The following is a 24,664-nucleotide window of genomic DNA, read 5'->3' as shown; positions in this document are numbered from 1 at the left end:
CATAGGAAAACAATTTTATTTATTACTATATGTAATACCTATATACACGATTGGAAACTAGTTATTTCTTTGTCAATTGCCAAATGTCTCGACTGGTGCCTGGGGGTTCTCATCATCAGTGCTTCATTAAACACTCAATAGTGCAATACAACAGCATATCTTTGTGTCATGCTCCCTACTAATAACAAGTGTCCTAGAGGTTAGGATATGCCTTGGGCTCAGAATTCTTCCTGTCACATGATCAGGAAAAACACCTGGCCTCTACCTGTGACATCTACAGTTCACACCGCAAGATAATACCACCGCTATGGTTGGATGTGCTTACCACCCATTCACTCAGTATACAGTGAACACCCAGGCCCCAGCCTCACAGTCCAAAACATATCAAGTGAAAACATTCTCAGAAAATATGCACAGGTACATCATGCGCTGTGTCATTATGGACATCTCCCAAGAACTATAATGGAAAACAAATACAGAGCAGGAGAGCATGATATATTATAGTCATAAACTAACACAAATAAAATCAAATAAATACAGGCCATACACATTTCCCGTGAGACAGCATTGAAAAGTATCAGTAGTATTTATTTTTTTCACAATAAGGTTAACCCTTGCTACAGACACACTGAATATATGTCCAGAGGTCTTGTTGTCGGTTGACCCCTCCACAGTTGCTTTCTGAAAATGTTAAGAAATCTGGGAGAGGTATTTTTTTAAAGATGCTCTTAATTTCCAATCGCTCAGCTTCAGAAATGCATCATGTTAATGTTGTTATATCCACCCTCTGGTGTCAGTGATGTAGACCTGGCCTGAGAGGGCATTATCAGTCAGTTTGTCACTGTGAGAAACACAGAGAGGGGTGTTGAGAACAGTTTGGTTCTGGTACTGTGAGGAGAGTAGTGCACACAGGAACTCACAGCAAACTGGTAGGATTAATAATACACCGTACGCTGGGGAGGAGGCTTCACATCAGCAGTACCTTTTTGAGTTTGTGCTCAAAACAAAAACATATTAACAAAGAAAAAAAAAAAAAAAAAGCGAACAGTACACATTTGTTTACTGGAGAGAGAGAGGGGAGAGAAAGAAAGAAAAAAAAAAAGAACACGGTAGAAAACAAGCTAAAGTCGATGATTCTTTGACATCAGAGAAAGTCAGCTTATATCATACAAACTATTTACAATTTGCATATCAAGGAGGTAAGGAGGGTAGAGAGCATAATCAAGGAATATGGAGGATGAGATATTGACTCAAAATCAAATACTGTTACAAAGTGATGGGTGACAATAGGATGGATTCAGCATGTGCTCTCAACAACTGAGGGATCAGGATGCAGTAGTGTTGCTTTGGAGGTCAGATATTCCACCGGTAAATGAATGGATTATTGGCAGCACATACAAAGTCTTCCCATTGTCTCCAATGCAAGACAGTAGCCAGTGTAAAGGTTCAACCGTTGTGACCAACTTTCTAAAAAAATAAAATAATAATAATGATTCTACAACATGACATCAAATCAAAAAAAGGTAATTATATACAGTCTCACTTTAAAAAGTAGTTGTATATGTACAGTGGTTATACTTGGCCAGGGAAAAATAAACCCACAGGGAAAAATGACATGGAAGTGTTGAGATACAAAAGATAAATGAAATTCATAACAACAAGAATCGATCATTTGGGAGTGTGTTTTTTGTTGTTGTTTTTTTTTTAAAAAGAAAATACTACAATGTCACCCATGGTTACAGAATACCCCACCATGGAGACAGGCATTTATATGAGTTTCTGCCTCAGAGTAGACGACATTATAGTGAAGTTTTAAAACACAATATTGGCTGCTGTGTAATGAAAACAGAGCTAATGCCAACCGCCTGTACACAAGCTGATCTCTCGGTGACCGACAATTACCCACCTATAGATCTGACCAATAACCCAGCTAAAACCTGAGGTTCACTACAGCTTATGCAAAGCCCTGACAGTTGAGAACTAGACTAGAGGCTTACCATACGGCAGGACAGCGTTCTGCTCCAGTAACTTCTGTGGACCCACTGGTGAACCTTTGGAACGTTGGTATTAATCATACCTCTGCTCTGTGCAACCAACACACTAAAGCTGACGCCTTATTACTCGACACTGAGTTCCAACTTTAGCAAAGAGCAATTAGCAACACTGTCTGAACGGGGAGAACCTCAGGTTTTGTTCCAACCAATCTTAACATCAATCAGAGGTGTGGGTTAAAGGGGCAATCTGGAATTGGTACATTCATTTTTTGGCTTTTAAATGAATTATATATATTGCCATTGATTGTTGAAGAATCCAACTTATTAATGCCTCCTGAGCTTAGTTCAACTGTTTTACCCCATCAGAAGCCAAAATATAAGCTTGTTTTACTCCACAGTTTGTAAACCATGTAATTGTAAACAAACACTGTATAGCTTCAAAACATGGATAAAACTATAATTGTTATGGTTACGGATGGTCAGTCCTTAACATCAATGAATCCTAGATTGAATCCCAGATTGCCCCTTTAAGCACTGACATGGTACGATGTCTCAACTGAGAGGCGAGTAAACCACATGTTGGAATGGGGACCATCAATTAGCAGGACTACGCTTTCGTCACGTAAAGCTTGACTTCACAGAGTTAGCGATTTCTCAGGTTGTATCTATGACAGAGAGATCAGTGCTCTTAGCATTCACACACCGACATTCTCTTCAGATCTGATCGGATCTATTCTTCGACAAAGAAAGCAACATCACAAACAGTAAGTAAGAACCTCCCCCAAATGCAATTCAACATGGCATTCGTACAGTAATTAAGACAAACAGAACACAAATAAATTAATGCTATCGGTGGAAACCTATAGTGTGTGATTTTGTCTTGTGTGTAAGTCTTTGGGGGGGGGGGGGGGGGAGAAAGACCTTGTGGATTGATTGAAAACAATTAAAATACACATCCTATTACTTACTACACAGTTGTATATATTGTTGCCATGGAGAGTAACGTGGACATTTTCAGGGGCAGTAGTAGCAGTAGTACTAGTAGTAGTAGTAGTAGTAGTAGTAGTAGTAGTAGTAGTATCAGTAATTGCAGTCGGCAGCCATTTCAGAAGGACCAGGGAGGTGGAGGTGACAGGGACGGGACAGGCAGTTGGGACGGTTGGGAACAGGACAGGAGAGGGATTGTCAGTAGTTTTGGCTGAATAGGCGAGGTAGGGTTTGTTACAACTCAAACTGGCAGGAGAGTTTATGGAGTATTCTTTTTACATTTCGCTTTCATCGCTACGTTCTCTTCCTGGTGAGTTCTTTTTAAAAACAGTCAGTCTATCCCCCCTATCCTCAGTGTTCAATAATCGGAGACAGGGTTTCCAGCGTCGTTCCCCCACAGGGACTTTAGGCCACCAGTGCTCTCTCAGACTTTGATGTCTTCCTGGACACTGAGCTGGGACAGGGTCTTTTTAATGCGCAGGGCGGTCAGGCGGGCGGCTCCGTTGGCGTACCAACACTCCCTCATGATCTTCCCCATCACACGCAGAGCCTGCGGGGGGGGGGGGGAAGAGAATCTCAAGCTCTGGGCAGGAAAATTGGACCAACGGTTCAGCCAAGATGAGGCATACGAGGTTAAAGGAAGTCATACATGCAAATGTGGTGCAGATATGCACAGTGACAGTGCTCAACAAGGACCAACTATGTTCAGATTTGACTATAGCTTAACTCATAATGGGATCATTAGATTTGCAGCACGCTTATACTGCGTATGGCCATATAATGCCGATATCTATTTACAAAACATTATATAAATAAATAAATAAGCTTGTCTCCTTACCTCATAACTTTGCCACCAGTTGGGCACGTTAGGCCGTAGCTTCTGGTCCCCCACCACCTTCCTCATCTCCTCAATGGAGGGGTCAGAGGGCACCAGGTCATAGTAGGGCAGCTGGTACTCCTCATGGATACCTGAGTTCAAATGTCAAAATGTCAGCTCAACTCTAGGTTCCAAAAAGATTGGAATATGACAACATTTAAACCAGGGAGTGGGTCCATTTTATTCTGTTTCCATCCATTGGCTACGTGAACTGACATGGAACTGACCCCAACCCTGCTTGTAACGACAGAGACAGACAGTCTGCTAATCAATCAATCAATCAATCAATCAATCAAGCTTTATTTATGTAGTGCCTTTCATACAAAATTGCAATACAAGGTGCTTAACAGTAAAATTGAAAATACATAAGTACAGGACATACAAGCATACATAAATAAATACATACAGTACCAGTCAAAAGTTTGGACACAAACTTGCCAAGAGTGTGCAAAGCTGTCATCAAAGCAAAAGGTGGCTACTTTGAAGAATCTAGACTATAAACCATATTCTGGTTTGTTGAAAAAAAAAATTGTTTACTACATAATTCCATATGTGTTCCTTCATAGTTTTGATGTCTTCAATATTAATCTACAATGTAGAAAATAATAAAAAATAAAGAAAAACCATTGAATGAGAAGGTGTGTCCAAACTTTTGACTGGTACTGTACATAAACACATACATACATACATACATAGAGAATAGAATAAAAATAGAAATAAGACTGGATTAAGATGGTATGAGTGGTATGACATGGTAGAGTGTCTAACCTCCAGCGTTGCAGCGGCGTGCGATCTCCCAGTAGACCAGCCCCAGAGCGTAGATGTCAGCACATTTAAACGAGTCAAAGTGCCTCATGTTGATGCTCTCATCCAGTACCTCCGGGGCCATGTACCTGTGACAGGAAAGACAAGGCCGTTTCCTCATGGTTCATACAGAGGTGATGTCTGAGCTAAATCTTTCGACAAGGTGGTGACAGGAGGCTGATGGATGCTATCTTTTTCTATCAGCCGCTGTGAGAGTGTGTGCCTGTGTGTGTGTGTGTGTGTGTGTGTGTGTGTGTGTGTGCGCGCGTGCGCGAGTGCCTGTGTGCGTGTGTCTGTGTCGAGGTCAATGGGTGTAAGTGGGAGAGCAGAGGACGGTACCTCTTGGTGCCCACTCTCTGGTTAGGGGCGATGTCGATGGTGTCTGTGATGGACTCATGGCGGACGGCCAGCCCCAGGTCAGCGATGGCACAGGTGCCGTTCTTCTTCACCAAGATGTTCTTGGACTTCAGGTCACGGTGGGCAATACCCGGCTTACCTGGTGACACAGTTAGGCTATCAGTCAGTTGGGTGTCATCAGTCAGTTGGGTGCATTTATGACAATCTAACTCATGTTTGTGTGAACCTTGCTGCGTGTCCAATTCAATACAACCCAACAGAAAACTGGGAACATCCATGTCATTGGCTTCCAAGCAGTCAACAAGCTGTGCGACGTTCTTTTTTTTTTTTTGTGAGTCACCGTAACTCAACAGAGATGCTTTAGCGTGGGGCTGGTGTGTAACTCATACTGGGCAGATCAATAACCCTGCTGCCACGTGGCTGGACGTGATAGCTGATAGTTTCCTACCACATCGGACGCATTGGCCTAGATTCACTGTTTGCAGAGCTGGAGGCCAGGAGAAGGGTAGAGTAGAAACCAGTCGATGTGAGAGAACGGAAACGCATACCAACACGTCATCCACTTGTACTGTACGTGCGCACACACACACACACACACACACACGACACAGACACAGACACAGACACACACACACACACACACACACACACACACACACACACACACACACACACACTACACACTACACACTACACACTACACACTACACACACAGCTCTCTCACCTTGAGTGCCCAGGATCTCCATGTGTAGGTGTGCCAGGCCGCTGGCAGCAGACAGCGCCAGTTTGATCATGCCCTCGATGGTGACGGAGTAACGGTTCAGGTAGTCAAAGAGGGAGCCGTACTCATGGTAGTCTGACACCAGCCACAGCTGAGTCCATGTGCCATTATCTGAGAGGGAGAGAGAGAGAGGGAGAGAGAGAAAGAAAGAAAGAAAGAAAGAGTGAAAAGAGGTGGAGGGGGGACAGTTATGCCCATTACATTAGCCTACACAGCAGAAAAATACACACACATCGTCTTGATGTAACAGGGTGATGGCGTTTACCTTTGTTGTCAGCGGCGATGAAGCCCAGGATGTTCTCGTGGCGGAGCATGATGGTCTGGTAGATCTCGGCCTCGCGGAACCAGGAGCGCTCCTCGCGGGACGAGAAGATCTTCACCGCCACGTCTCCGCCCCTCCAGCGGCCCCGCCACACCTCCCCGAAACGACCCTTCCCAATGATCTCCTGCAGGACGATGGTCCGCGCCACAGTCCTCTGGACGAACAGGGGAAGACCTGCATAGAGAGGAAGGGAGAGAGAGAGAGAGAGAGAGAGGGAGAGAGAGAGAGAGAGAGAGAGAGAGAGAGAGAGAGAGAGAGAGCAGATACAGACACAGGGAGAGAGAGAGGGAGAGCCAAGAAGACATCAATCAGACAAGAAATCATTTAATGCCAAAACCTTGAAGAAAGCAGCTTGCTGCCTAAATGTTGGTCGAATGAAATTAGCAAATGTTTGTGGCTTTCTTTCTTTTTTCAAACCCCGTCAACCAAGGTTTTCCAATACATAAGATGTTTTAAACAGGCCTTTAACAAACTCATTGCTTCAAATCAAGTAAAAGATGATAAGACAAATCAATAACATAGATTTGAAGGTTAACTTCAGCAGAGTTGTACAGTGGTATATATAGCCCCGAGACACACACGGCCAGAGCCCCAGCTGTGCACTGACCGGAGCCTGATCCAGAGGTGGACATGTCGTAGATGAGGTCCTGCAGGGTCTTGTCCTTGGCCAGGTAGAGGTGGTCACAGGAGGGCTCCTCCACCTCCAGCCTCTGCCTGTGGCTGTAGGCCCTCTGGTGGTACTGGAAGAGGAACGCTCCCATGATCAGCAGCACGCAGAGCAGAAAGACAGGCCCCGCGATCACCGCTACCAGCTCCACCGGCCCCCACGTACCCCCGGGACCGAAGCCTCCACCCACGCCTGGATGAGACGTCACTAAGGGAGGGAGAGAGGAAGAAGAAAATATAATAATAACGTTTAATGTATTTTGAACCCACACAGACACACACGCAGACACACACACACACACGCACACACACACACACACGCACACACGCGCACACACACACACACACACACGCACACACGCACACACACACACCTCTGCTGAGCCCGGAAGTTTGGGTTTGGTTTGGAGTTGTGCAGACATGCAGCTTGGGAACTGTGCTTGTCTACTGTGGTGTATGAAGGTTAGCCTTAATGTCCTAAGTAGTGCCCATGTGCACGTGCGTGTCTGTGTCCTCACCAGAGGGTACTTTGAGGTTGAGGCTGTTGCAGTAGTCTGTGTAGCAGCAGTGTGTGTTGAGCAGGCCCTCTGCGCTGAGGCAGTAGAAGGGCTGTCCAGGGGGCACCAGCTTGTCCCGGGTGATGCAGATGCGGATGTGCTGCTCCTGGCCATCGATGAAGGAGGTGGAGGCCATGCAGGCTCCGTCCGTCTCACACTGGTGGCCGGTCCGCTCACACTTGACCGTACTGCAGTTACACCACAGTGCTGGGGGGGGGGGGGTGGGGGCGGGGGGGAATCAAGGATTACGATACGTTTGTGACACAGTGCCAAGAAGAAACATGTTTTGGTCGACCACATCACAGAACGCAGCAGTCTTCCAGGCCTTTCAGCCATTTGGTCACTTAGCTGTTTTAGCTCATTACTTTTATTTCATTTGAGGTTTTAGTTGACCACGCATTAGTCTCTAGAGTCTTCACGCGTTTTTACAGTTTGAACCTCCATAGCCATTCTGCTTTGACCCTCTAATGTTTGGTCCCGTTGCCTTTTAATTGCCTTTATTTATTAATGTTCTGTGAAGTGCATTGTGTTACCTTCTTAATGTATGGAATGTGCTATATAAATAACGTTTGATATATATGAGAGAGAGAGAGAGAGAGAGAGAGAAATATTAATTGGAAAATATGCAGCTCCATATCCAGCAGAGGGCAGTCAGATGCAGCAGTACACATAGTACAGTCCTTTACACAATCAGGCTAATTCAATCTCACAGGCACCATCTTACTGCTGCTCTGTCTGTGTGCCAATGCCTTAGTAGCCTAAACACATACACACACAATTTCTACATTTACTAACTTTACCTCCCAGTGAAAACACAGTTTCCCGAGTTTCTCCTACTCCCGGAGAAAATAAGACTGACGGTTTATACTGTTTACACTGGTTATATTTTTTATTATTATTTCTATTTTATTTTATTTTAAAACTTATTGTTGCGCTACTCTGTGGCACTGTCACTTTTGCATTTCACTGTATGCACGTGACGAATAAAGAATCTTGAATCTTGACGTAGACCGTACTTTTGCCCTTTGGCTTAAGCGTTAAAGATGAATAGCATTACAAAGGGCACATTAAATGACGTCAAGCCAGAGATTTCCGCTGAAATACAATAGAGATCTAGTGTTCAGCGTATTATCGTACGGCTCCATATGCATCAGTCAGGTAAGCACATAAAAGACAACAGAGAGAGTAATGCACTAGAGTATTTCATTCAGGTGAGCACATAAAGACAACAGAGAGAGTAATGCACTAGAGTATTTCAGTCCCAGGGACGTACAGAGCCTTCAGTAAGTGTTCAACGTCCCCCCTGGACTTTTTCCACATTTTGTTGTGTTACAACCTGACTTTAAAATACATTTAATTGAGATATTTTGACACTGATCCACACAAAACACCCCATAACGTAAAAGTGAAAATTACTTTTGAGAAAAGTCTACAAATTAATTTAAAATGAAAAGCTCAAAATGTCTTTAGTCAATAAGTACTTTCACTCATCTTTGCTATTACACAAAGTAGCTAAAATGCAAAACGTTCCACAACAAGTTACTCAATCATTTCAATTGAGACCATCTGAGTGCAAGGATAATAGTTTTCAGAATGAAAATCTTTGTTTTTGAATCTTTAAAAAAAAAAAATATATAATAATAAAAATAAATCTCAGTTACACACTATGTGGATCAGGTTGTCACTACAAACTGAGCGAATGGAGAGGAGAAAAACTTGGAGAGGCCTGGGGAAAATAACAAAAACAAAACTATCTACAAAGTTGAGTAGCTTAGAGGGAAAAAACTGTAGATGGGACAACATACACCCAGTTGTTTTGCAATTTTGTAGAGTGACTGGGATGACGTAATTTTCACTTTGACATTATGGGGTATTTTATGTAGATCAGCGCCAAAACATCTCAATTAAATCTATTTTAAGGTCTGGTTGTAACAACAAAATGTGGAAAAAGTCCAGGGGGGGGGGTGAATACTTAATGAAAGCACTGTAGTTGACGCTGTGTGCAAGTTCAGAGTGCTGAGGAAACCTGTTAGTTAAGCCTAATGAACAGTAAACAACATTTTAAACTCGGTTTATACCTCGATATCACTTATTCATGGCGCCCAAATGCCAGTGTTTCACAAAGCTCAGAGAAAGGTGTGTTGGCTGAAACGCCGTCACTTAACGGCGATCATGAATAAGCCATACCCTTGAGCAACGGGGGCAGACGGGACATTTAAAATTCTGCTGTATTTGAGTTTTTCAACCGACACACGCCATTGCCCTTGCCCTTGCCCTAACCAGGCCTTGCCTGTGCTGAAACGAGTGTTTCAGACAACAAAAGAAACCTCCGAAACGCCTGGGTGTTATTCGATACTCTCAACCTACAGGCTCGAGCCTATATGAGGGAGTAAAGTTCAAAGACAAAGAGCCTCTGTTTGGTGGCGAGACCGTACAAAGATTGAGTGGCAGTGTTACTGTAGTTAGGCCAAATAAAAAAATTAACTCTGCCCATACAGTTTGTTAATCCTGCAGCTTGTGACATCACACACTGGCCCTTTGTATGGTGATTACAGGGGAGGTGGGTGGTGAGGGGACCGCGGGTGGAGTTGTTGGGGTAAGCCCTCCTCACCGATAGCTGGGTGGGTAATAAGACGAGGTGGGGGTAGGGACGGGGCTAAAGTTTTGGGGGGAATATTTTGGGATAAGCTCCAACCTCGTTGTGTATCCTGGGGGGGGGGGCAGTCAGGCAGACAGGAAGGGGGACTAGGAGGAGGGGGTGGGGCAGGCAAGGGCATCCAATTTAACCCCCTACAGTGATGGCTGTTTTTGGGTTGAGGTTGGTAGGTTTTTTTTTTTTTTTTTAGGGGGCGGGAGGATTGCATGACCAGCTGTGACTGTCATTAAACCCAGTCTAGACTGGGACTGCCACAGAGAAATTTGGATAATTTCATTGGGGGCGCAGACACGGTGTGAAATTCCAGTAATTCTGTCCATCCTTGTCAGTCAATGTAAACAGGAGAGCCTCTGTTACAATGGTATTTTTTTTCACGTGTAAACAAAAAACACATATCCACAGGAAACAAGCCTGAGAGTGCACTTTTGGTTTCACACCCCCCAAAAAACACTGACTTATTCCTGTGGATTGTGTGCAAAAAAACCTAAAGGATTTCATACATACAGCTGATAATACCTTTATGTGTCAGGCTTCTAGCTCACAGTAGGCCTACACTCAAGACAACATCTAGGTCCACAGTAGGCCTACACTCAAGACAACATCTAGGTCCACAGTAGGCCTACACTCAAGACAACATCTAGGTCCACAGTACTAGCAAACACATAACAGGATGAAGGGAGAGACGAGCCTCATGCATTTACCTCAGAAAAAACCCTAACCCCAAAAAAAACATAGGTCACAGAACTTAACTTAATATAACTTAGTGAAAAAACGAGAAGGATTGTTGAGTTTGTTGGTAACGGGGAGTGTGTAGTTGGAGGGCTGTTAGTGGAGAGGAGCGGGGAGGGCGGCGGAAGGAGATCCACGGGAGGCAGTAGCACCCAGACAGGCTGCTGATTAAGACAGCCAGACGCCACCAGCCTGAAAACACACACCACTTTACTCACCCCCCACCCCGTACCCCACTACGATCAATACAGAGGAAGTGTGTGTGTGTGTGTGTGTGTGTGTGTGTGTGTGTGTGTGTAAAGGAGTGAGTGTGTGTGTGTGTGTGTGTGTGTGTAAAGGAGTGAGTGTGTGTGTGTGTGTGTGTGTGTGTGTGTGTGTAAATGAGTGAGTGTGTGTGTGTTTGTGTGTGTGTGTGTGTGTGTGAGAGAGAGTGAGTGTGTGTGTGTGTGTGTGTGTGTGTGTAAAGGAGTGAGTGAGTGAGTGTGTGTGTGTGTGTGTGAGAGAGTGAGTGTGTGTGTGTGTGTGTGTGTGTGAGAGAGAGTGAGTGTGTGTGTGTGTAAATGAGTGAGTGTGTGTGTGTGTGTGTGTGTGTGTGTGAGAGAGTGAGTCTGTTATTGTATCTGTGCTGCACCGTCTCCTGAGTTTACTCTCGAGGTACATGTTTCATGCAGCAGACCATCCCAGACGGGTCTTGCGTTTCTCACGTTACTCTTGGGAGAATGTTTGGGTGCATGTCTCCATTCATGTGCTGAAGTGGCAATTCATTGTGCTGCCTTGAGAATCACAGAAAGAATGAGGCCAAATGCAGCATTGGAAAAACAACAACAACAACAAATTGGGTCATTATCATCCATGTTAGGATGGAACAAAATATACGCTGCTCTCTCTCCCCCCCCCCCCCTCCCCCTAAGGCCTTATAGTGACATTAGCCCTGAAACAGACCAGACTCTTAATGCAGGTATGGCTAAACTTGTGTAAGAGCTTGATTCGATTTGCTCCCTGGTTGTGGTTCCCGTGGGAGGCTCCGGAGCCCTGACACGGGAGTCCTTGGACATCAGACAGGATGCAGCATCTCCATTTGAGAGGGGGGGGGGGGGGGGGGGGCTCCCAATGAAAATCAATGAGCGACTACAGCAGGGGAGTAGATGAGTAGATGAGGTTGATAGAAATGAGATAAGAGCCAGGGAAAAAAACCAGACATCTTTAAATGACTCATTCCACAGAAGATAGGCCTCGCTAATGCAATATGGGTATCTTGCAAAATGCACGTCACTCAATGTAATTAGGCTACATTGTCGTTTGCCAGATTTCACGAGCGAGGCCTACGCTTTATGGTCCTCCTACCGTACATTACTCCCCAGCCTGGTTTTAGAAACGCCAAAACAATATCGCAGTCACCCCACTCGAAACCACAGCCATTGCACCTACCATCGGCGGTTAAACCTTCATCCCTCTTTTCCACAAAACAGTCACAGTTTGTCTCACTAACATCTTCCTCAGTACGCGCACACGCGCACACACGCGCGCACACACACACACACACACACACACACACACACACACACACACACACACACACACACACACACACACACACACACACACACACACACACACACACACACACACACACACACACACACACACCTTGCTGTGATCTTTAGCAACAGGCACATACATGCAGAGGTCTAAAGACCTGTCATTCTTTATCTTTTCTTTTCCAAAAGAGCCCTGAAGTGAATGAACTGTCTAACCTCCCCAGCCTTGGCACAGGAGGCAGCTGTGGTTTTTCCTCTGGACAGAGTTTGCGTGGTTGAAACAAAGTAAATTGGGGGCTTTCATTCAGTGTGGTGTGTGTGTGTGTGTGTGTGTGTGTGTGTGTGTTAGGCTAACAGAGACATCCTTTCTCTACATTTGGAATTGAGTGATAAACCTGTTCTCCAGTCTAAGTAAGTTAATTTAATCTTGTTTAAAGTCAGTGTGTTGCTGGTAGTTTTGCTGTATTTTGCAGTGGCTATCCTTCTTCTAGCATTGTGACTGCCAATAGCCCCTGGTCCTAGCATAGAAGATTACTTTTTCTTATGACGACTGATGGATAGATGATTCACTTAAGTTGCTTTGGAAAAAGGCAGAAACAGGAACTACGGTCTCATCTACGTCAGAGGAGGGAAAAACGCAACTCCTGACAACATCTCTGTGGCTTTGACTCATACCAGCCAACACCTACCAGTATGGTACTGCAAAAAGCCATCCCCACATATAGGGTACAGTGAGTGGGAGGAAATGTTAAAACAGCAGCAGCATGCCCTTCACTTCTCTGCTTTGACAAACAGCTCTGATGTCTCAGAAGAAATACTGTAAACCCCTAGGCTATGTCTAGTGGAACAGGGCCAGAAGTTGAGGCCCATTAGTTGTGTGGAAAGCCGGGGCTTGGTGTGTTATTGGCACGAGGGAGGCACACTACAGGTATTGTTCAGGGACAAGGCTGTATGAAGGGAGAGAGCAGAGAGGGGGAGTAAGGAAGACATTTCACTTTGAGGACAAACTTAAAGACACATTGCTAAGTAGCTACTATCGTGATGCAGGCTGACTGGTGTGTTGTGGTGTTAATGATGTCACTGGGATACTGATCATAGCTCTATGGTACTGGTGTGGTTCACACTGTGAGTCACACAAGTCACAGATGTGTTGTTGTGGTGGTCAGTCATCAAGTGTTCTAGAATGTAATGTCATAGTAATGCATTCCATGCAGATGTTGCACTCCCTGTGGCTGCTAAATGCCATAAATGTAGATGTCACCCCATTCTCATGATGTCACAGCAACACACCGCATTTCGGCATGACCTGGCGATGGCATGATGTCATCATCAATGAGTGAAATTCAGACATGATTTTTTTTCCATCATCTCGCTGATTATGACATAACACAGTAAAAACTGTGACAGTGTGACAAATCAAATGTCTTCAACTAATAGCCCTAAATTAACTTCATAAACCTGCAAACAAACCCATTGAAAAAAATACATTTGGTAGGCCCACTGTTTTCATTCAAGTGGCTCAAAAGCTAGACAGCAATGAAATAAATAGCCTTATAAGCTTTAAGAAACAAAAAAGGAATTAGGCCTACATGCCAGAACACAAAGTTGCGCCGAAGGAACCTGTGTCTATTTAAATAAAAATACTTTACAATTAGCCTGGGCCTAATCATGCTATACGTGCAATGAGAAACTAATTCTCCAGTTCAGGCTCTTAACATCATTCTGTCTAACAGATTAGATAACGAGCCGGAAAATCTCTATTATCCTGTTGTTTGGGCAGTTTTAATCTCAAAAACATGGAAACAACTGAGCCCACTTCTGACATGAAACAAAAAGGGAGTGTACACGGGATGTGTGTATGGACTGTTATGATAAAACAACACTGACTACACCGGCACCCAACCATGGTGGGGGCCTAACCGTAACATCCATGTTATTCAAAAATTGTGTGGTCATAATCTGGGGCTTTATCAGTAGGCAGAGTGCCCATAGACCTTGCAGCCTCTTATCTTATGAGTAAGACAAGCACTAAAAGGCCAGGGAGAGCAGACGGGAGTTCCACTGACTTGCTCGTTATCGAGCCGGCTATGTAGAAGCTTTCTGCATTTCTGTAGTTGTCCAGTCCAGTCTAACATCAGAAGTTCATGTCCACTGGGGGTGCATGACCATGGGGAGAAGTGGGGTGTGTGTGTGTGTGTGTGTGTGTGTGTGTGTGTGTGTGTGTGTGTATTCCCCTGAGTGCAGGCTAGATGTTGCATCTCCATGGCCTGCTTCCCTTGCTGCCCTCATTTCATATAGAAAATGACCCAGACTTCAACCCTGACTTTTGTCTCGGCCTGGTGCATGTCATGAACCCGCTCACTCAAACTCTGCCGTAGGCCCTGACAACCTCTGAGCACTGGCTGTCAGATTCATGTAATATCACTCTCCTAGCTGCTCTGACACAGTCACTGACCTAGCTACTGCAGTTTTTTCTCAATCTCTCTGTTCAACATTTCTTTTTGTGTTTCATAAACCTGTACTTTATCAAATGTTGATAAGCTTCAGGCTAGCCTAATTGGTAGGACACCACACAATAGCCCCTTTCCCAATGTACAGCAGCTCTTGAAAGCTAAATAGGTCAACCTCAGAATCTAGCTCCCCTTCTTTCTAGACCATTGTGTCTGAGGAAATGTTTTGGGGAAAAGCTGCACTTTAAAACCACAGTATTGTGTGCCAAGCTTGAAGTTCAAAAACACACATAAACGGCATGTTATGGCAAATCTTGTTTGGCACAAAATGGATAAGAAAACTTGGCAACAATGGGGAATTAACCACACTTGGAAATATGGGTACCCTAAAGAAATGTTTTTCTCAGTATCATGATTATATGGTAAACAGGCAGCTAATAAACTCAGATTTTACCTAGGCCTACTGAAAATACACACACTTGCTAGCTAGAAGCATAACCCAATCTGATTCTATATGTGACAAGTTTGTCAGTCTGCTGCTGTATTGTGCCTGAATGATGAGTAGCTATCAAAAAACAAATGTCCATCGCTCTCTCCGCTTCATGTAAGAATAGTTTATGATCTGAACACGGTTCACCACCACCACCAGTGTAACTAGTAGCTATAGAATTACATAGAATTCCAGTGGGTGAATGTGTTATTTTGCAGTCTCCCAGGGTCCCCGGGCAAGCCATTTTTCTCCACACGTCTGGTCTAGCAAGCTAGTCGCGTTGCCAATGTTTAGATTCCTCGTCACCCGATCTCTTGCTATATTCGAAGACAATTTACTGGTAAACATTCAGGTCCAAATGCTAGCTCGGCCGCTATCTACTAAATCCCTGCGCCATGTTGTTGTGCTGTGTTCAGCCTGGCGACGCTACTAGGCTAAGCCACAAACCGTGATTAAATAAATAAATAGCTACACATCATTGAGGAAAAACAACAATTGTACTCACCATCACAAGTTCCGTATAAGCCAACAAGGACGAAAAGCGTTAATAAATTTCGTTTCTTAGCCATGATCGCTAGATTCCCATTTCATTGCATTAATACATACACTTGATGTTGACACAGCAGAGCCAAATCTCAAACACACAACCTACACACAGCCAGCCAGCAGACATTCAGAGCAGACACACTCTTAAAGGGGCGGAGGACGTAAAGGGGAGGTATGGCTGTTATTTTCTAGTAGGGCAATAGAATATCATAGGATACTCTTGCCTTTGTGCCAAAAATACAACACCAAAAATAAATGATGATTTGGCGGAAAATATGAATACTTGAAGGTCAATCTAAAGCTTTTTTATTTATTTTTTATTTGTAAGTGTTTCTTTGTAGTCAACATATTGATTACAAGGGAAAAAAATATGACAGATATCATGATGTCTCACTTATCTAACATATTAAAAGTTAGGCAACTCTCCAAAAGGTGAACTATAAGGGCTTTATCCCTTCCTCCTCCACCTTGGCAGTAAATCTGCCTGAACAACATTGTAAATATTGTAAATGTGTCAGAAATGCCTGGATAGACAGTAGCCTACAGTCCCTCCGTTGCCATTGCAATTTTATTACCTTATTGAGACTTCAGAGTCACCTGATACCGTGTTGCCTCTTAGCCCCACCTTAGTTGATGTATGTGTTCACAGAGGAGGGTGTGGCCCTACTCAGGTATGTCGCATAGAGAAAGCTGGTTTGATCCAGTTTATTGAAATTTTGTATCTCATCTTGACACAAAAGCCTTGATCATGTGAATGAAGTGAGTAGTGCACTCTCTCTCTCTCTCTCTCTCTCTCTCTCTGTCACTCTCGCCCACAGACACACACATATACACACTCTTTCTCTCTCCCTCTCTCTATTTTTTTTCTACATACACACCTGCATTCAACCTCAAGCATAGTTTTTGTTTATTTTTTGTGCTTACAGTTAGTGTACACATACATATGAGGAATGCAGCACTGTCTATTTGTACTCTCTGCACTCTCCATGGAACCCACAATATCATCAAATGTGTGCATAGAATTTGTATTTATTAAATTATTGGAATGCCTACATGATCATGTGCATCTGAATTAAGTAATCAGCGTGCACTCTCTCTCTCTCTCTCTCTCTCTCTCCCTCTCTCTCTCTCCCTCTCTCTCCCTCTCTCTCTCTCTCTCTCTCTCTCTCTCTCTCTCCCTCTCCCTCTCTCTCTCTCTCTCTCTCTCTCTCTCTCTCTCTCTCTTAATGCAGGCTCTGTTTCCTCAGTAATTCTCTGTGTCCTCAGAATTCAGACAACAAAAAGAGAATACCAAACTAACCTATGTAATCTCTTTAATTCAATCTGCCATCCATGAACATAAACAAATCCATTTGAAGTATTTTCTCCAGATCATTAGATTCTCCTAATTTTACAGGGATTTTTGTCTTCACATCAGTACCCCAATGCTGCCCCCATCTCTTGAAAATACACTGCTCCCCTGGCACATTGACTAGACAGGCGGGGATTTGAAGGACTCTCTGAAGTTCACCACCTCCCACACACACACAGATATTTCCAGCCAGCCTCCAGAGAACCTCAGCCCTTTAGAAGGAACGACTCATTATGACATTTGAGGCACAAATGTATGAAAAGTTTGGTGTCTGTGTGGGCTCGGAAATATCCTCTATATTTGTTAGTCTATGGATCAAGATCATTCAGCAAAGGTCAAGCTCTCCATTTTCAAATGGATCAGGGGGCATGTTTTAGTGACTGTGTTACTTCAGTCTGGTGTATTACAGTCAGATCCTCAAAGTTGTGTTCTAGGAGTCTGTAGGCCCCAATTTCCATGTGCAAAGATTGGTAAAAATTAATGCACTTTGAACTTTGCCTCTGGACCCCACAGAATGGGAGGAGGATAGTAGCTTGGAAAGAGATGCAAGGCCGCCCTCTAGTGGCAGATTTAGGAAGCATGCGAGAAAGAATGGGACACAGCACACAATAGAAGAACGTATGTAAAGACTATTTTAGATCGTGCCCAAGCCAACAGCCAATGGAAGAGTGGGCTCCATTATGTATTGAATGTTTACTTCAGACCTTGCCTAGGGAAATCACAACAATGGTCACAACAAATGTATTCTCCTCACCTTTGGCCCATCTCAGACTGTGTCAGTTGTGTAAGTGGATTACAGTCTTAAGTACTACCAAGTGCTCTTATAATAGCCTCAGCACCAAGTCAGCAGACAACAGTAAACACTATGGCATCAGATGACATCAAAAAACAGTCAACAATCTCATTATGGTTTATTCACAATATAATACAACAAAATGACAGAATGGCGAGGACATCATTGTAAATAAGAAGTTGATCCTTCTGGAAAAATAAAGGTTAAATAAATAAATAAATGAATAAATACAGATGCATCCTTCAACAAAATCAATTGTATATATTAGAAGTATCATGGGTATTGTTAGAAAATGGCAACCAGACTTGGAAAAATAACACCCAACTGCAACACCCAACTTAAAAAGTCCTCCCAAGTCTATATAATAAATACCTATGAGTAATGATTTACATTATCTTTCTTCCCAACCTTGCTACAGTGATTTGGTTTACAGTAAATCATCATTGAGGAGTGTGTGTGTGTGTGTGTGTGTGTGTGTGTGTGTGTGTGTGTGTGTGTGTGTGTGTGTGTGTGTGTGTGTGTGTGTGCACTGAGGTAGATGCGTTAAAAATGTGTGTTTAGTTTTGTTTGGAAAGAAGGCCTGCGTGTTCACAGTAAAATAAGATGGATCATTAAAGTGACCGTAGAGAAAGACTCTTGCTTTGTACCTTTCCAAAGGCAATTGGAAAAATCCCTCATGGAAGTCATTCTCAAACCCTAAGACATTCAAACCCTGAGTTATACATCTCATCAATAAGAAAACAAAGACAATATTATAGTCAGGAGGCCTTGGATTTGGATGATAGTTGCATGACAGTTGCATACATCCCAATGTTAATTGAATGTGAGATCTCTACTTGCAAATAGAGGTCCATGGAATTCTACTCCCTCTTCAAAACCAGTAATTTTCTCAAAGGGATATTTGGAATATTTATATCAGAAGTGTGATGGCCATTTTAGTACTACTTCAGTCAGACACAACTTAGACACCTTGAAAAAGCAGCGCATCCCTTTGAGTCCATTGAGCAGCACAGGAGTCTACCATAGAGCAGATGGAGATAGACAAGCCCACAGTACAGAGGATCAGAACATGTGGGATATAACCCCACAACAAAAATACTGGAATGTACTGGAAGTGTGTGGCATTGAAATGCACAGGCAGTTTTTGAACCTCTCACTTCTTCTCTTTAATTTTCTTCTTGTGCCTCTCTTTCTCTGCCCTCTCTTTCTCTGCCCTCTCTTTCTCTGCCTTCTTCTTCTCCTTCTTCTTCTCCTTCTTGACCTCTTTGTACTTCCAGATGGGCGGCTCCAGGTGGCCCTTGTGCCTCTTCTTCTTCTTCTCCTTCTTGGGCGTGGGCTCCCCAGACCTGATAATACTGATCTGAGGTATGCAGCCGGAGGGGAACACGCTGTTCCTGCATGCCATGTTGCGGGGGATGAAGGTGCGCACACCGGTCGAGGCCACTGACAGTGTGCTTCCACGGCGCTCTGTGTCGGCGCAGCAGGACGTGATGATGGACTCTGCTGAGTGGATGGAAGGGACCATGGAGGAGATACAGCCTTTGCAGTGGGACACCGCACTCTCTTCCAGCTCCTTCACTGTGTGTTTCTGCACCAGCTCCGGGACGGCTAGGCGCCTCTTCCCCACCTCGGGGGGGCTGGTGGGGCAGAGTGGGCGGCAGTTGGTGGCCACCAGGGGGCTGTGGATGCTGGTGGTCATGCGCACCATGTGGTCCAAGACCCCGTTGTCCTGGGGGTCACGAGGGAGGCTAAAACCAAAGGAGGATTTGATGCGCTGGGTTAACATGGCCCCCGTGGTCTTGCTGGCCGTGGCCTTGGCCACCAGCACCTTCAGCTCAGGCCACTCAGGGACATAGCTCTCACAGAACTGCTCGGCTTTTGGCCGCAGGTTGAGGCGGCGGAGGCGGTGTAAGGTCTCGAAGCGGCCCGTCTTCAGTGCCCAATCCCGAGCGCATCTCCCCTTAGTGGTATCCACTGCGTGTATGTCCGCACCTGGGAGAGGGAGAGAAGAGCAGGGGAGGGGAGGGGAAGAACAAGTAAGTAAAGGCTATGCACTTCAGGTCCAAATATTTCACTTTAAATCTATAAAGTACAACTAAAATGCTACTCTCAGAAGTGTACATGAATCATATTGATAAAAAGATAAAAACCCAGATCCTTTAGAGACAGTAATGCTATGGTTTGTGGTAGAGAATCGTTGTGTGACGGGGAGAGGCCGTTGCTGACAAAGTGAGGGAGAGTAGCCTACGCTACAGTTTCAGTAGCTCATCATGTTTGACTCAACTCTGTGCTATGTTATGGATCACTGGTACTACAGTATGTATGGACAGTGTCTTTACAATGGCTTTATGGTAGGTTATCATCACAAGCCACAAATATCTCGCCTGTGGTTAAAAAATAAAACGTAGCGATGTGAAATGGCAGAGCCTTTTTTTTCTCCAGTGGATTTGATCTTATGGAGGGCATATTCAAATCCTCAGATTGATCCCTTAAATCTAGCTGCCGATCACTTCACCAGAGAGCTTGGATAGAAAACAGTCAGCAACTTTGTCACAATCCCATAATGCTACACACTCTGGAGTTGTCCAGCAATGTTCTCTGGTGTGTATGGTGTGTATGGTGTGTATGGTGTCTATTGTGTGTATGGTGTGTATGGTGTATATGCTATTTATGGTGTGTATGGTGTGTATGGTGTGTATGGTGTGTATGGTGTGGTGTGTATGCTGTGTATGGTGTGTATGATGTGTATGGTGTGGTGTGTAGGGTGTGTATGGTGTGGTGTGTAGGGTGTGTATGGTGTGGTGTGTATGATGTGTATGGTGTGGTGTGTATGATGTGTATGATGTGGTGTGTATAGTGTGTATGGTGTGGTGTGTATGGTGTGTATGGTGTGTATGGTGTGTATGGTGTGTATGGTGTGTATGATGTGGTGTGTATGGTGTGTATGGTGTGTATGATGTGGTGTGTATGGTGTGTATGGTGTGTATGGTGTGGTCTGTATGGTGTGGTGTGTATGGTGTGTATGATGTGTATGGTGTGGTCTGTATGGTGTGGTGTGTATGGTGTGTATGATGTGGTGTGTATGGTGTGTATGGTGTGTATGGTGTGTATGATGTGGTGTGTATGGTGTGTATGGTGTGTATGGTGTGTATGGTGTGTATGGTGTGTATAGTGTGTATGGTGTGTATGGTGTGTAGAGTGTGTATGGTGTGGTGTGTATGGTGTGTATGGTGTAGTAATAGAGGAGGCCCTCTACCTGACATGACCAGGGAGGCCACCACATCATTGCGGCCCTGCATGGCAGCTTTGATGAGAGCTGTGAAGCCCCGGCAGTCCCGGATCTCTGTCTCAACACCGGCATAGTAGTTCAGGATGTAGTTGACCGTATTGATGTTACCTGGAGAGCGGGCAACATGAGCATTGATTACTTTACCTTATGATGACTGATGGATAGATGAGTCCCTTACTTAAACAAATGTATTTGTTGTAAGTCGCCTTGGATAAAGGCGTCTGCTGAATGCCATAAATGTAATGTAAATGTAGGGGGTGGTGGGGAGAGTGTTAGGTAGCCTGCCATGGTACTGACAACACACAGACCAAATAGAGTGTACTGTGCGATTAGCTGTAGGATTTGGATATTCTATTGATTCATAATCAGTGTTGCTAGTCTGCTCTGGAGGTGTTGGTGGTTGGTATAGTGGGAGCGGTTAGTAGGGCTAACCTGCTTGTGCAGCAATCATCAGTGCTGTGTTGCCATCATTGTCCTGGTGATTGATGTCCAGGAAAGGACAGTGGTGAAGGCCATAAACTATCTCCAAAAAGCCCTTATAGCATGCCACCATAAGCCCATTCTGTTGGTCAATGGAGATACAGAAAGTTATTATTTGACCATCAATGACTTATATATCACTTATTACTGTATGCTGTAGACCTCAGTAATTCAGGCCTCAGTGTCTTGGTGTGTAAAACAATGCCCTTAACATTCTAACTAAGTCACCCTCTGGTCACTGGACCATTACAACCCAAATACATCCCAGATCAGACCCATACCCAGCCATTGATGTCCACATCCATGACCTCCTCCCTGGTGACCCCCCTCTGCAGCACCTTCCGTAGCGCTGGGGGGTCATTTTGAGCGCACGCTACATACAACTTGGAGGCGGGGCCCCCTTTTACATTCTCCCGCTGATAATCTGGAAGCGCCGAGTCATCGGAGAGGACACTCTCAGAGTCTGACTCACTCCCCGAGAAAGACACCTCTGAGCCATCCTCCTCAGGGCCTGGGCCTAGGAGAAGGTCATGGGATGCAGAGCTCTTGACAGCGGCCATCTTACAGCTCCGAGAGGCCCAACCGCAGTGCGAAGGAGACGGGGCGGGGCCGTCAGCCTACATCACCGCTGAAGCTCTGAGGAAGACAACCACGATGGTCAGGAAACTAAAACATTAAACTGCCACAGGTCCACTTTCAGAGATCTTGGGAACTAAACCAGTGGTCAGAATGACAGGCGTGGAAAACAGGGTTTCAATGCAAGCTTTTGCTTCAACCCAGCTCCACCAGACACCTTTCAACTGCCAATATGATCTTTAACTAATGACCACTATTAGTTGAAGCAGGTGTGTTAGTCAACAGACTGACACAGCTTCCTGTTATGCTTGACAGTTTGACGAGGGGTCATGTGAGGCTCAGTCAGAGATCATAGTGATAATCTGTTTGTTATGGAGCGGAGCTGGTGTGGTGGCGCAAGGTCAGAGGTCATAGTGATAATCTGTTTGTTATGGAGCGGAGCTGGTGTGGTAGCACGAGGTCAGAGGTCATAGTGATAATCTGTTTGTTGTGGAGCGGAGCTGGTGTGGTGGCGCGAGGTCAGAGGTCATAGTGATAATCTGTTTGTTGTGGAGCGGAGCTGGTGTGGTAGCGCGAGGTCAGAGGTCATAGTGATAATCTGTTTGTTGTGGAGCGGAGCTGGTGTGGTAGCACGAGGTCAGAGGTCATAGTAATAATCTGTTTGTTGTGGAGCGGAGCTGGTGTGGTGGCGCGAGGTCAGAGGTCATAGTGATAATCTGTTTGTTGTGGAGCGGAGCTGGTGTGGTGGCGCCAGGTCAACGTGCACTCAATGTTGAGTAACCGGATCAGCATCTAAAAGCCCCACCGAACACAGTGCTAAAATAAGGTAAATCACCCTAAGAATAACCTAAGTCACACTTATTACCTCATGTTTGGGTAATACTCCTGTTGTTTTCCATCCAAAAAATACAATCAATCTATATAAATATTCCCTCACACTAAAAGTGGTTGTAGGCCTACGTGTTTTGGTGTGCCAATGGAGAAAAAACTATATAAACTAAGTCAGCCCTCAAATATTTTCTGACTTTCGCACAAGCGTTTCAGCTCCATTGAAGCCACATCAGTTGTGTGTTGTTGAGGAGCAGAAACCAACCATTTGAGAGAGGACACTGAGGATTAAATGTCACTCAGGTACACAGGTGTTACAAGACATGTTGATGTAAAACACACCCTGGGGTTCCATTAAACAAGCATCACCAAAGCCTCTTATACAAGATTAAAGGCACGCTTTAAGGTGAAAAAATAAATAAATCTATAGGATAAGTTGAGGATTTGTTCTACATTGCCTTTGATGTTAGGAGCTGAGGTTGAAATTTAGTTTACTTTGGGTGAGGCATTGTCTCGCAGAGACTTAAAATCAACCAATAGGATGACACTGTGAGACAGCAGTTTGACAGACCAGACAAGACAAGACAAGAGACTAAAAAGTATTTCCTTTTTTGCCTGTTGGAATAAATGGTGTGTTTGAAATGAGCTGAAATCCTCAAATCTATTGTGGCCTGAATAACACATTGTAAAGAACACATAAGATACCTTTTTATAAACTGTCTCTAGTAAAAAAAATAAGTAGCAATCGTTGAATGCATTTACCTCAGATGGGTGAGGATCTGTCAGCTCTCTCCTCACCCTGCCTCTTTTGAGAAGATCGTTCTTATTTTCTCTTATTTTCAAATGTCTCTGTGTTGTTTCCGTCCTCAGCTATCCAGCTATCTGGGTGTGAAGGTATGGTACCACAGCAGGTTGTGTAGTTGCAAAGGCCACCTGTTTATCTTCCGTGTCCTGCTGCCCTCCCGTGTCCTCCCAGTATGTGAAAAGTGACTCTACGCTTCACACCCAGACCCAGTCTACGCTGGTACTTTGACAGTCTCCATCTCACTCTCTTTCATGATGATTTGAGGATCAGAGGAGGAGTCTAAACTTAGACACCATGTGTCTTAAATCAGCTGGCATACTCTCTCACATCCTAATTACAACAGCTTTCAGGAGGGGATTATGACAGTGGCCATTTTCATCTCTCTACAAACTACAAAGGCATGGGGCCCTTTGCCTTGTACTCTTCTCCAGTGTAAGTAAAACACTGTTAGGATGTGCTGTAATATAATCACATGACACATGACACAAGTGCCATTAAAAGCCCAATTCTTCCATTTAATTTCATTGGCTTGTTGAAAGGAGTCAGATACTGTATGACAATATAGAAATCCCCCCGCACCACCAAACATCCCCCTTTGTGTTGACTCAGGCCAATGACTCAGGCCAAATGTGTCTGGTACCGTGGTAATGTCTTCTTGACATGGTTTGTAATCCCTGTCTCAGATATGAAAACCAATATGACTTTGTAGCATCTGGTGAACACCTTTAATAGACTGTGTCATGAGATGCTGACCAAGGGGAAGGACAAGGGGAAGAGGGATGAGGGA

At 44.5% G+C, this 24,664-nt stretch overlaps 2 protein-coding genes across 2 annotated transcripts; both read right to left on the bottom strand.

Annotated features, from left to right (window-relative positions):
- Nucleotides 1–24: 24 nt before the first annotated feature.
- On the bottom strand, nucleotides 25–15,840 carry LOC310802936 (activin receptor type-1B-like). Its single transcript, XM_083667555.1, has 9 exons — nucleotides 15,715–15,840; nucleotides 7,308–7,553; nucleotides 6,731–6,997; nucleotides 6,067–6,297; nucleotides 5,745–5,912; nucleotides 5,002–5,158; nucleotides 4,627–4,751; nucleotides 3,820–3,950; nucleotides 25–3,531 (listed from the first exon to the last, which is right to left on the bottom strand). Exons 1-9 carry the CDS (start codon nucleotides 15,776–15,778, stop codon nucleotides 3,406–3,408), a joined length of 1,515 nt encoding a protein of 504 aa, XP_083523681.1. The 5' UTR covers nucleotides 15,779–15,840; the 3' UTR covers nucleotides 25–3,405.
- A 3,212-nt stretch (nucleotides 15,841–19,052) lies between these two features.
- ankrd33ab (ankyrin repeat domain 33Ab) lies at nucleotides 19,053–22,228 on the bottom strand (the record flags this gene model as incomplete). The annotated part of the gene is made up of 4 exons (XM_083668513.1): nucleotides 19,053–19,891; nucleotides 21,156–21,296; nucleotides 21,621–21,750; nucleotides 21,950–22,228. 4 exons carry the CDS (start codon nucleotides 22,226–22,228, stop codon nucleotides 19,053–19,055), a joined length of 1,389 nt encoding a protein of 462 aa, XP_083524639.1.
- Nucleotides 22,229–24,664: the final 2,436 nt, after the last annotated feature.

Source organism: Argentina silus (assembly GCF_951799395.1).
Source record: "Argentina silus genome assembly, chromosome: 4".
NCBI lineage: Eukaryota > Metazoa > Chordata > Actinopteri > Argentiniformes > Argentinidae > Argentina > Argentina silus.
Note: the sequence above shows the minus strand (reverse complement) of the source record. Positions and strands in the feature narration are given on the sequence as shown.